Raw genomic sequence first — 14,322 nt, 5'->3', positions numbered from 1 at the left:
TGCACGCACACAAACACACATTTTCCTTATGTGCATGAGGTAAGTCTACAGATAAGAAGAAGACAGGAAGACACAGACGCACACACACAAGTGCATGTGTTTTTATAAAATAAATAAGTCCATAGAAACACACACACACACACACACACACACACACACACACACAGGATAATAAATCTGCTGTCAGTGTTGTGCATTGCCGAGGTCCTGATTACAGAGCAAAACCTGCCAGGACGGCGGTGCATTTACCTCCACACAAAGAGCTGCTTCTTGTCATTTCCTGAACTTACTTAGCCTGAGAACTATGACACACACACACACACACACACACACACACACACACACACACACACACATATATACATAGAAATATATAGAAATATGCATAAAAGACACACACAAACACTCAGATACTTAATACACTCACTGGTGGACACACATGTGAACCCAAAAATCTCATACACCATAGGATACACACAGCTGCCTTTATACACAATCTATATCTTCTCACAAACACTCTCAAACTAGAATCAAAACACAGTCTTTGAGCTCCCAGTTTGGCCTTCACACTTAAAGAAAAACAAATGCATAGAAAGTGCGAGAAAGCTGACAGTGACAAATTAGCGCTTAAGAGAACCCTCCAACACTGTAAACAGGCTTTGACCAAGCAGCTGCTAAAACGCGCCACATTATTATTCCATATCCACACGGGTGTGTTTACTCTGGGCAAAACATACAAGCTGCCCCCACATATGGGCAAATATTTGCTGTCACAGCCCTTAGAATGGGGTGCGTGTGTGTGTGTGTGTGTGTGTGTGTGTGTGTGTGTGTGTGTGTGTGTGTGTGTGTGTGTGTGTGTGTGTGTGTGTGTGTGTGTGTGTGTGTGTGTGCGTGCGTTTGTCAGCTTTTATGAGTGATGTTGGTCTGCAATTAATGTGAAACACCTAACAAGATGATGAATACATTTAACACACAGTAACCTTGCCACACACAGACACAACATAGTGCCTTTTAAAACCGTTGAGGAAATATTTTTTATAATAATAGAAGACAGACCAGGACAGTATTTACATCTGATATTACTCTCCCTGTACAAAAACACAACGTTGGTCAGTTTATTAGGCCTGTCATTTCATGTCTCTGGCTTACTTCTATATTTCTTTTTTTTATGACTCTGCTGTTGATTTTATACGGGGGGTTTTTTTTATCATTTTTACGAGTGGGTTTTGAAAAGGGCTGCGTAAATAAAGATTATCATTCAATTCTGTTACCATTATGAATGAAGAATATGTACACACATGTGCATACATATTTACACAGTGCAGAGGAGGAGGAGGAAAAGTTATCTGTTTATACTCTGATCTTTGATGTCTGTGTGTGTGTTTTCATAAGCTCAGAGGCATGTCCATGGAGAGCAAACATGCCATGAGGGCATATCAGCTATCACACACAGCCGCCACTGGCACAGGTGTATAAACCAGCAGACATGCGGGTCCCTTTTCATTGCTGATAAACACCCATCAACCCATCAGTGCAAAATGAAGTAAGTGTTTTGACCACTGAGAAGGCAAATGAGGGCAAATAAAGTGTGAATAAGGAGCAGACGGGCTGGGCTGCATGTGAGTGGAAAATATGAAGAACTGTGATTTGTAGAGTATCGAAATAAGTAAATTCAAGGGGGGGAAAAAGTATTTTATTGCTGTGGCATTTCTTAGAAAGATGAAGTGAGACAGAGAGAGAGAGAGAGAGAGAGAGAGAGAGAGAGAGAGAGAGAGAGAGAGAGAGAGAAAGAGGAGGGAGGGAGAGAGAGAGCACCATGAATGATTCTAGCCATTTCCTAAACTGTACGTAATAAGTCATTTTTCATATTTCCTCTTGCTTTTTTCACCTTGAGCATTCCACACATCCGCCTTCCAACATAAGCAGCTCCGCTTTATTTCTGGCTGTCAAAGCACAGCTCTGTTATTTTTTTCCTCTTCTATGTCTCAGTAAATATTTCTATCGTTCTTTCTTTTTCCATTTTCCCTTACTCGTTTCCTCTTGTTTGTTTCTCATGTTTTGTCTCTTAGAACTTACATCCATTTAGAAGGGCATTGAGAAAAATACAATGAATGAACGATCCTCTAACCTCGCTCAATGAGTACTGCCAACGTGCCCTAGAGCCAGGCACAAAGAGTAACTGAATGGCTTCTGTAGAGCTGCTGAGCGGCCCACAGCAGGAAGTTGCGGTCACACAGAGACGCTCCCAGATCTCAATGTGGGAAACTGCGAATATTAAGTAGGGTGTTTCTGGAAAAAAGTATGTATTCTAAGTTGACTTTTCCCGGGTAAATAAAGGTTAAAAGGAGTAATAACCTTTTAAGAAAAAAGTCCAGATTTCTATCTCCCCTTCATAACTCTTAATTCTTACTCTGTCTCCTCCTCTTCTCTTTTAATAAACAGCAGAGTGGAACAAAGCCTCTGATTTCAAGCAGACAAGGACACACCAGTCCAGTTACTACTCAGGGTTGCACAATATAAGGCAGATATGATCTGAATTAAATCATTTTTTTCTTTCCAAAAAGAGGAGGGGTACAGGAAAAAGAGAGAGAAGGAGAAGAAACGTGGGTCTATGAAAGTATAGCAAGAAGTTGGATCAACACTGGAGTTTAAATGCACATGTGCAAAAATGCACGTAAATGCACAATGTTTACAAGCATTTTGATGTAGTAATATTGTAAACAGGCAGTTTGAGGTTATGTGTGCGTTTGTGTGCATACAGTGTGTGTGTGGTTTACAAAAGATAGATGTTTTTGAGTGTATGAATATTTGTCCAAACCGTCGATTTCTACCAGCCAACAGACCCTCGTCAACAACACTACCAACACATATTCTCCTCAGAGTCACCCAAGACACACTTTCACACTCACACACATACAGTTCATACATACATTCACACACACACACACACACACACACACACACACACGCGCCTCCCTTTTCCTGAAACCCTCCCTTACATACCAGAGTGATTACCACGTCAATAGCTGTGATATGGTGAGACTGGGAGGTTGATTAATTTCTCAAAGTTTAGCTCCCACATTGCCGCAAGAACATTAAAAGTATAGGACAGTAACAGCATTGAGAACTATATGAAATATTTCCACTTGTTAACAAAACCTCCATGTAAGAACAACTTTTGCGCATGAAGCATCAACCTATTAAAAGCATTAACCTCTTCAATCTGCATACTTACTGCTGATGTTTAAGGTCAATTAAAACTGAACATGTTTATAAAAGGCTATCCACTGGACTCATTCTCTTGTACTTTAAGACATTCAATAGCATCTTACCAACTACAAAAATTGTAGAGACATAATGCAGGGCAAGCACTCACTATTCTACTTAATTGAATTCATTGGGAAAAGTTTAGAATAATTCACTCCCAGTATGTCATACCATGAACTATATTAATTTTTCCATTTTAGTCCACCATATGTGCCCAAGAGCTCAGTAACCATGGCTTTCAGAGTTCTACTTAACAAATACAACTATTAACATTAATGTTAATAGCTGATAGAGATGCTTTCCACAAAGCCTGTTCAGTGTCTCTGATCACTTAGGTAGATTAGCTAGGATTTACACCTACACACGACAGTAAATAAAACACCAACAATAAACTTCCAAATGTTATCACTGATGACTTACAGCAGATCACTGAGAGATCTAAGCTAAGAAATAGCTGTGAGCGAGTCTCCCCTGTGCTGGAAGGTATTCATTACAATGACCTGCTGGCTACATTCATCTTTGACTCTCTGCTGCATTGCCAACAGGATGAGAAAGTGTCTTTTTCCTCATCTGTTCTTCTCTCTCTCCATCCAGATAGTGGTTAATAGGCCATCTGACTGAGTTCCAACAGAAACACTCTGATTAAATAGACATTCATCCTCTGCCCAGACACATCTCGCACTGTCTTATACAGAAGTCCAATCAGCACACTGACACACTCGCCCATATGCTGTCACATTACACATGTGTGCAGACACACACAAATGCAGAAACTCTTGTGTCTGTATTTATGTTTCATTTCTTTAGTTAAATAAGAGTTTCCATTGATAATGTGACATGAATGTAATAACTTGATGATAAGCTGTTCACTACAGCAGCCAAAGTATGTGAAGTGCGTTTTTATTTTACAATAGATCACAGCGGCAGTCTATGACTGCAGCGGATCCTCCTCTGATAACCTGCAGCTGACCTGCATGTGACTTCTGACCCCTCCGTGCTGACCAGAGCGGAGGGGTCAGACTGATAGGAGTGACTGTCTGACACTAATGAGACAGCAGCCCCAAAAAGATGGACGAGCTGAGGGTAAAGAAACTCTTCCAAAGCTTGATCTCAAACGCTCCTATCCCACAAAGGGCTGCGCACCAAAACTGAACGCACACATTTACACACACGTGCATGAGCACACTCTGGTGACAGCTGCATGTGAGTAGCAAACACATGTAGAGGTAGAGGCGAGATGCATGCACAAACACATTGAAACTGAGATTAGACTGTGTGAACAAACTCTGCGGGAGTTACCATATCCCTATTATACTTGATGCTCATGCGTTCCCACGCAGATGGAGTCAGCACATGGCTTCCATGCCAGAGTCTGTAAAACGGGTAATGAATGCAGCAGGAAACTGTGTTGGATTCGGCACGTGCAACCCATCCAGATACATTCGAAGCCATGCAGGACCAAAGCTAGCGTTAACACACTTGATGGGGCCAACTTGTGTTACAAAAGTGTTCTTTCACATACCCTTTTCACACTCATGGCTTCGTCTATGCAGTAGGCGATCCATCAACAGAGAAACCACCCACTATCAATCTACATACACAGACTCACCAACCGGCACACAACTAACTATAATCGCTTCAGATACACACTTTGTACAGGCACAACCATGCTTCTTTCTATGCTTCTTATTCACACACACACACACACACACACACACACACACACACACATGAAGTAAATACACACTCAAGCACTCACATATAGTACCTCTGCGTTGGCACTAAACAACCACTCTTTTGGGCATGACACCATGCCAATCCATAAATCAGATGATAATTGAGTGGCATTGCACCAGTAATAAACAAAGAAGTATAAACAGCCAGTGTCTGGGCTGGGTTCACCACCTCCCACTGGTATGCTGCTGGCTGCCTTCCTGGTAACTCCAAAACACACAAGCACACGCATGCAGCACACACACACAATCGCTGAATAGCTGTTGGGTTTACAGACAAATGTAAAAACAGTGTGATAAGAGCAAAAACACACACAATAGCAATGCAATGGGAAGAAGCTTTGCAGAAGTCAACGCAACTGAGAGGCTATACGTCTCCAGTGACATAAGTCAGGAAACATATAAAGTCTCTCATTGTGTTATTGCCGTGAAAGGAATGAAGACCAAGATTGTTTGCCATAAATGCATAGTACATTTACTGTCCCACTGGGATAGTCAAATCTAAGCTTGCTGGGAATCAGATGTGAGCCAAAATGCCCCAATTTCCAACTAAAACCAACCAAACAGTCATGGCGTGATGTCAAAAGTGATGGCTAGGGACAATGCCGGTGGTATCATGATGATATGTTTAACAGGCACACTGAGAACTACTTACCCAGGTCTGCAGACGTTGATACATGGAAAAAAATTATAGGACATTAAGCCACATGATTAAAAACATCACATGTGCAAACAGTAGGTAACACTGTGCATTTCTAGAGTGTGATTACATCAGGCAAAAAGCATGACAGCGTGGAAGTGGTTTCAAGTGCTGAGAGGACTAAATCTAGACAGTTTATGTCTCGTGGATTACTCCTTTATAAATAGAGCACTTAGGAATGAATTGAGATCTTACAAAGATCCGGTCACTTGGAAGGACACTGCTCTCTGAGGACACCCAGATGGTGTCTTGTGATGTATATGAATGTCACTGAATTTTTGACCCTCACCTCTCAAGATCAGCGATTTTCTTCTCCTTACACAATTTGTCCATCTCAGCATCCCTTAGAGCTGCCATTAGCCTCTCAACTTCCGATTGTGACTTCCCAGACTCCTCTTTGTTGCGAGCTACTTCCTGCTCCAGAAGCCTTAGACGATCTGTGATGTCTGGACACTTCCGGACTGTTTCCTCTGTGTTTTGGGTCTTTCGAAAGAAGACAGGACACAGAAAGCAAGTGGATACATTAGTGATCCACAATACACTACATACCGTATTATTACAGAAGTATCAAAGCATATAGTGACCCGTTTAGGACATCCCAGACTCAGAGTTTCAAGCACTGCTCTGTTTAAAGATCTTTGTGAGACTTAGCAACATTTTCAGTGTTGCAGTTACTTTAACATCCATTAGCTTATGAACCAGATACAGATTAGTTTGGGATAATTTGAGCAACATAAGAATTAACTTAATTAATTAGTTAATCAAAACTACACCATAATAAAGCTGTACCTTCAATACAATACATATATCCAAAAGTGATATTCTGGAACTGGTATCATGGTATGATATAATTAAGTTAGCATTATGATAATACATTAGTATGTTACATTGTTAACTGTAAGTATTAGCATGCTACCATGTAAGAATTTGGCTGAAAGTAAAGGTGAAGCTGGCAAAATGTCAGTTTAAGCTGAGAAAGAAAAGCTTAGCCTTACAAAGTACCCCTGAAGCTAACAAACTGACAGTGCAGCCGAGGCTGACCAAGGAAAAATTCAAATGACAAAGTATAGCTGAAAATGACAAAGGACAGCTACGGCTGATGGATGTTGAGCTCAGCGTGACAAAATACAGCTCAGACAGATTAAAGTTAAGCCAGGTCTGGCAACAGAGATCTGAGAGAGTCTGAGATGTCCTAAAATGGCCTCTGCTGCAAACACACACACACACACACACACACACACACACACACACATGCAAGCACAAACAAACAAACAAGAGGCATAAAATAAGAAAAGCCTACCGTGGGGCTTCCTGCTGGAGGCCTATCTACTTTGGCTGGAACCTAGAAGTTAATACAAATAGATAAAACAGATGTTAAAATACGAACAAGTACAGTCATAAGAGAGAGATTGGACACTGACAATTACAAAAGGTCAGATGTGAGATCATTGTGCATGGGTAGCTTTGAAACCTAAAGGAAAAGGTAAGTCAATCCTGAGTATGTGGTTAGGGTCACAATCTAGCTGAAGCAGAACCAATCTGTGCCCTCATCCGCTCTCATCCCTTCATCACCCCCCCGGTTCCTCTGCTGCCTGCTTTTCTGTGGTTTGCGTCTATCAGTTGCCTCCCCAGGGCGTCCGTCATGTAGAGTTTGGAGTTCAGTCATTATCATTATAAAATTACTGTCTCTCTCTCTCTCTCTCTCTCTCTCTGTTTGGCTGCGATTTTATGAGACCACCAAACATCTAAAAAAAAAAAAAAAAAAATCTAAGTAAAATGTTGAAAAAAAGAGTTACACTGATGAATTCTTTCATCCCTGAGAAAAATATCCCAAAGGAAGTTTGTACCCTTGAATTATCTCTCTCTCTTTCGCTTGGTCTACACTTCACTCTGTCTTCTGTGTTTGCGAAGATTGTTTAACTTGTTGAAACAGCTGAGGCCACTCGTTTAAACATCATCAAGTGAGCGTGCACAAACACACACAGACACACACACACACACACACACACACATTGAGCAATTTATTGTTGGGTCTACATAAGTCTGGGACTGTACATGTAGCTCTGTTTGAGTCTGTCATTAAAAAAAAACCAAGGAGTGTCTGTTAACTATTACCACTAGCCAATCTGAACAAATGCCTCTTTTTAACATATAATTTCCCAGATAAACTATATGCATAAGTTGGCCCCTGAATATGAGAGATACTGCCATGGGCACAGCACACGGAGTACAACAACATGTTTGAAAAGGTCTTTAGAGAACATTCATGCATACTGAGGTAATAGCAGGAACACATTTGTAAATGTTAAATTACACACTAAAAATGTTAATTATGACATTATTGTAGACTATGACTCGTTTATTCTGTGTACTTGTTTTTTGTTTACACATTTGTAAGTCCGTGGATATGACGTTGACTAACCTGTCAACAATATATGTGCCACATGTGACCTTAAAAAGCCCCTAAAGCTTGTCACCTAATGTGTATACTATACAAATGTGACTGCACTAAGGACTACATGATGTGAAAAAGGGCAACACTTGGCCCTCTGGAAGGCAAGCAGAGTCATTGTTTACCTCGTCCTCACCCCCGTTACCTCCAAACCTAACCTCATTCACTCGTGCACACGCATCAAACCCAATCTTAGCTTGCACAAAACGCATTAGGCCTAAGTGGACCAGAGTTTGTTATGTTCTTTCAGTGGAAAACTGAAAATACAGAAAGGGGGAAAGCAGGGGCTGAGAGCACATTGGGTCCAACAGGAATTTGTGATATTATGACAGGAGGGGGAAGGCCAGTAAAGATACGATTACATATTTGGTCAACGAAATTATTATTATCATTCCTGGAAATGTCTCAGAAGTGTAAATATTACAAATAAGTTAAATATGTGTGGCCACCAGGATCTGAAGTGGGTCAGAGGATACACAATCACATCGAGGCTGGGTAGCATTTAATAAAGGTTTTGGCTCCTAAAGGTAATATTTGTCTTTCCATATTTTTGATATGACAGCATTCAATCTCATTAAATGATGACAATGTCAATGTGTGAAAGTCTTATCAACATGTTATTGTCAAAAAGACAAAGAGAACAAAAAAGAAAAAAGAAACAAAAAAGGTAAGAAGATATGACATCCGCCTGGTTTGAAAAGAGTCTTTTGAATAGGACTCAAAAGTGAGTTGAGGTGTGGTGACTGCTTGCTGAATCAAGCCAAGCTTCTTTGGAACGGTCATTGCCTTCCCTGAGGTTCTTTTCAATGTTCTCTTTGAAGAGCTAGTGTTTAGTTCCAGAAGTCCTTTATTAACCCCGGCATCAACAAATACTGTTTTATGGGAAGAGGATGAGGATGCAGTGAAGTCAACAGAGCTCTGAGGTCAAGATAAAAAGCTATGCTAACAGCTTGACTGAGTCAACAATACAAACATCTGCAAATACAGTGAGTGGGCCACCGTGTCTACACGACCTGATGGCAAACACAAACTCAACATCTGCATGAGAGGCAAATGTCCATCAGCTTATTTCTCCATTTTTGGAGGAATTTGAGATTAACGTCAAAGAAATATGCTTCTCATACAACTATTGGATTCATGTCATGATCCCCAAAGCATTAACTGTATATCAAGCTGGTTTGTGAGGAAAATTCTTTTTTTTCTGATATTATCACATTGTCCAAATGCAAACAGCAATATCTTACAGTCACAAAGGAAATTCTGCTAATTTGCTCAGGAAATTTCTTCATTATATTAATTAAAATCAAGCACATTTTGCTGTATAGTTTGTGTCAAAACCTGATTAATCTATATAGCCAAACACTTTTTTTTAAGAAGTACAATAAGGAAATGCCCAATGTACCTAGCTTTTCTTTTATTGTTACATCACATTTCATCTTGTGACGGTTCCCTGTCTGGGTCATTTGTTATGTTCTTTTAAGCCAGCAGGACCAGAGATGCTGATCGTTAACTGGAGACACCTGGGCCCGGTGCAACACCTTCTGAAGCTTTTGCGGATTAATAAAGTTGGATTGTTTTCTATTGTATTGTTTTGAATTGTATTGTATTGCTGTGCAAAACTGAACTTTCCATTATTTAGGCCAAAGTACATGTGGTTGTCAGGATCAAATCGTGTTATACACTGCCTGATGGCACTGAGGTCAATGTGTGCTTGTGGTGGGCCATCAGGGCACAATGTGTACAATGTTTTTTTTTCTGTGGTGGGCCTGCCAGGCAGCACGTTGTCTGTGATGTTGAGTGGGTTGCCAGGTTGTGCGCAGTGGCTCCAACGAAAACATTATATTTCCCACCATTTAAGCTTCTGCATTTTCCAAATGCACTAGTATTATTCAAACGTATTGCTCGGTTCGTAAGCCTCGTACCGAACGATTTAATACGAATACGTGTATTGCTACACCCCTAGAAACAAATAATAACCGTTGCTGTGGCGTCACAATGAGCTTAATAGGAGCTGGTTCAACTGTAGTAGGACAGCACTGAAGGCCCAGGTTTAAAATGCACGGCCCGCCACTGGTTTGTGCGGTAGGTCTGTTTGATCAGAATCTAATCTCAGGCACCGTTTCAGTTCACCTCTGACGTACTGATTATTACAGCCTCACAACCTTTAACACACCACTCCACTATAATAAGATCAAACATACCTGCACACTTGAACACATTCAGACACATCCGCATAAACATGAATTCAACGGTTGTTTCTGTACTGGCCTGCGTGCACGGGCACACAGAAAGAAAGACACATACAGACACACTCACAAATATAAACACATAAACATCAGCTGTGTTTTTGAAGATTCTGCAAGTTTACATAACAGGTCTGATTGCTGCCAGGTACACAAAATAGTCCAATTATGGCAACACTTCTGTCAGAGTGTGAAACTGCCTGCTACAAAGAGTTATGGAGCTGCTGTCCCTTTCATGTGGTGCCGCGTCAACATTCAACAAGATATCATTTCACAGGAATGAGATGTGTGTACGCTTTTTATGAGAATAAAAGAAAACATTCTCATAAATTCTGGCAGGGTGAGATTGTGTCCTGGCTTGTAAGCCTGGAAGAGGAAAAAAAGGGAGCAAAAAGACAGCCAGGCCTCTGACTTGGCGCCCGGACAGGGTTAGAGGGATCTTTTACGTGCATAAATCACTCTCTCTTAATTCATCCCTTTATTCTGTGGGACAGAGTGCAGGCAGGCCCTTTGCTGACAATATTGTGGATGCATACAGAAGGTAAGAGAGTGGAATTACTAGTACTGTAGATGTAAGCAGTGTAAATACAGGGTGCAAGTCGTGTATTACAACCAGTGCAGAGTGGTTGTAAAAGTATATTCTTTTAATTATTTTTGTACAATGAAAAGTAATCATAAAACGTCATGATGTTCGTTTGAAGTATTCAACAGTAAAAGGTACTTGTTATTATTTGTTTTATGAGGTCTTTGCAATAGAGACGCTGTGTTTGGGCTCATTTTAGAGCTTGGCACAAGAGACAAAGCATGTACAAGTCTGTTATGACGTGGATAACGATGAAAAATTGATGGCTGTTTGTCTGCAGTCCATGCACATACCAGACTATCAATCTTGTGTACAATGCTTGTATCAACATGCACACCGTTTCAACCACACATTTTTGTTCGGGATATTTCATATAAAATGGAATACAATATCCAAAACATGTTTACAAAATCACTGCATGTCACACGAACACAACTTTTTTGTTATCTACAAAACATCCCCTCCTAAGGTATCATGACAAAACAATCCATACTGACCGCTCCATCAGGCCTCTGGTTCTGAGTCAGGACGGAGTTAGCAGGCTGACTCTGGGACAGCTTCTGGGGCTGCAGGGCTGAAAGTCTGTCCTTTAATACCTGATTCTCCTTTCTCATCAGTTCCAGCTCCTCCAGCCGAACCCTGTCTTCCCGCTCCTTCTGCTCACGCAGATTCTCAATTACTCGCTCCTGAAATAGTAAAAGGAGAAGAGAAAATAATGTTTGATGAGTGGTACTAAAGAGCCTAGATAGCTATCATCTGCATAAAAGTTTGTTCACATTTTAAAAATGCGTGTTTTGCTTCCAGCGGGCAAAAGATTGTCAGCCCTTTGTGATTTCAGTTCTTTCCTTTCAATATTGAATAACTTTAGCCAGGGTCTGGCTGTTTAGGCCCGCCAGCATGCCTTGCAAAGTGAGGCTAAAGACAAACTCATAAATGCCCATCATAAATAATACTTCCATAAATAATACTGCCATAAATAATAGCATGGACATGAGGAGATTAGAGCCAAGTAGAACAGGGAGAGATGGGAGGAAGCAGGAAAAGGGTTGAGGGACAGAGACAGATTCATTGAGAATGGATTGGACAGTACTGTAGATCACTTCCTAGTGACTCTGCATCACCTGCTGATAAGCCAAGTTAGAATGTTTGCATCCTAATTTTCTCTCATCACATCGGACAGTGGGAGGACCACGGCTTTGGGCATTGGCTTGAGACCAGGTCCATACCATGGGTGGCGTAGCATGCAAGGTGTGTGTAGTAGGTGTGTGTTAAGATGTATGTGTGTGTGTGTTTAGGTGTGGACTGAAGTGATTATCAAGGTGTTTACTCAGGTGTTTATTTAGGCACAGAGCACAGCTCAGCAATGAGGCTTTACGATGTGGCATCGCTGCATGATTGGCAGCTTTAAAACCTTAGGTAATTGAACAAATACACCCACTAACTAGAACTGGCACAGTAACGCACTGCATAGTGGGCTTTGGAGGAGAGGGCGAGAAAGAGAAAGATCATAAAGGGAGAGAGACCACATGGCTAATAGGTCCTGGGTGTTTTCCCGACATTATGAAATATCTCTAGGATGTTTGGGGTTTCGCGAAAGGGACCAGGATGTGATAATAAAATCTGCCTCTATGAGACTTGAGTGTGGAGCACACGTAAACACAACAAAAATACACACACATTTCATCACAGACAGGCACACACACACACACACACACACACACACACACACACACACACACACACACACGCGCGTATACAAACACCAAAGAGCAGGGCTCGGCTCGGGCACAATGCCCCAGCCAGTTAATTAGAACCACAGCACTGTGGCTAGCAACTGGCACCAAGAGCAGGTTTGTGACAGGGAGTGTGATTAGCAACACACACACTCGCTCTTGTAAACACATTACACCCACCCTGTGTTGACCACAAAGTCTGAAAAGCTCGCCATCGTTCTCCTCATCTTAGCTGAATTATATGTAGGCTCCATCAGAAGTGGTTTCTTGGTAAACAGACGGGCCAAGGCAGAAAAGGGATTCACAGTTTATTGTTGCCATTATTCTATTCATTTCAAAGTCTGTCAGCAACAAAAACAAATGTAGGTGATAAAAGATCATTTTAAGTGAAAACATCTATGTAGTGAATGTAAAACGCATAAGCCAACATATAATAGATTCATTTCAGTGAACAAAAAGCAAACAATTATTTTTCTTGTAGAGTCAATAAATTCAGTTCAAGTATAACAAAATGAAATACCATTTGAGTAAATAATTGCAACCTATAGGGGAGACACACAGATAGACACACTCCACACTCCACACATATCTGTCATGAACTCAAGCACCCCTGTGTCTGACTCCACTTCACCTGCTTTCACATGATCAGTGTCAAAGCACTTAACATTGTGTAGAGGACATACATTTCTTATTGAGGAGGCTTTGTTCGCTGACTCAGCACAAATGTGATACCTCCCATTCAGAACCAAACTTTGATCTAGTTTTAATACCACCTTTTTAAAATGTCAGTAATGAAGCATAGCGCTAGGTCAGGCAGAGCACTGAAGTCAGGCTTGTATTAGCAGATTGGCATCAGCTGTTTGCGATATGCTTCACAAGGACTGGCTCATTCACAGCTGGTAACAACCAATCATATTCTCCAGTCAGGAGAGACTCAAATTTTGTAATGGAAGCTCTTGTAGAGTGTTTTCTACTGACCTTGTCCCTTCAGTCCCTAAGACAAGTATGCACTTGGCAGGTCAGAGCACAAGTAACACAAGCTAATGTATAGCAAACAGAAATATGTAGGCATTAACATAAAAACTGTGGCAGCCACTGGAAAAACATGAAGTACAGCTGGACATCCACATCTGTCCTAACTAGGAACTCTATAAACTCTTAAGCAGCAGCCAGTGCCAACAAAATGTAAACCAGCATCCATCTTTTCGCCCACAGTACAAACAAACACGTAAATGGGAACCATTTTAGCCTGCAGCGCCAAAGAAATCATTTTTGTAATACCGTAGTACCAACAAATGTGTGCTAGCAACAACTTCAAACATGCAACAGACCTAAACAAGATCAAGTCCCTCTGAAATAAAGCCAGTTAGTTCAAGGTAGACTTTATTTACTTCCAGACTAGGATTTGACATCTGCATGGTCATAGTCAGCATAGTATACATAACATCCAATCTAACCTGTGAATAAACCTGTCTCCAATTAGAAATCACTGGCACCGACTTTATTGGGTAAATGTACCTGTGCAATGAAATGCACTGCATTTTACTAAAGACGAAAAACCACAGTGGCCAACAAGACCCTTCATCTTTTAATGTTAGTGGTGGCATGCTA

The 14,322-nt window shown here is 41.0% G+C and overlaps 1 protein-coding gene across 1 annotated transcript in view; it reads right to left on the bottom strand.

Moving 5' to 3' along the window:
• Window positions 1-14,322, bottom strand: part of LOC137889432 (ELKS/RAB6-interacting/CAST family member 2) — a 140,989-nt gene that overhangs the window by 77,618 nt on the left and 49,049 nt on the right. Inside the window, exons 9-11 of the mRNA XM_068733288.1 lie at window positions 11,476-11,664; window positions 7,001-7,042; window positions 5,990-6,183 (exon numbers count right to left, since the gene is read on the bottom strand). Coding sequence (XP_068589389.1) covers window positions 5,990-6,183; window positions 7,001-7,042; window positions 11,476-11,664 — 425 coding nt within the window. The remainder of the gene's footprint in view (window positions 1-5,989; window positions 6,184-7,000; window positions 7,043-11,475; window positions 11,665-14,322) is intronic.

Source organism: Cebidichthys violaceus, unplaced genomic scaffold, assembly GCF_023349555.1.
Source record: "Cebidichthys violaceus isolate CVI_PGR_0920_01 unplaced genomic scaffold, fCebVio1.0.p SCAF_6, whole genome shotgun sequence".
Classification (NCBI taxonomy): domain Eukaryota; kingdom Metazoa; phylum Chordata; class Actinopteri; order Perciformes; family Stichaeidae; genus Cebidichthys; species Cebidichthys violaceus.
The sequence above is the reverse complement of the archived record's forward strand: the minus strand, read 5'-3'. Positions and strand labels throughout refer to the sequence as shown.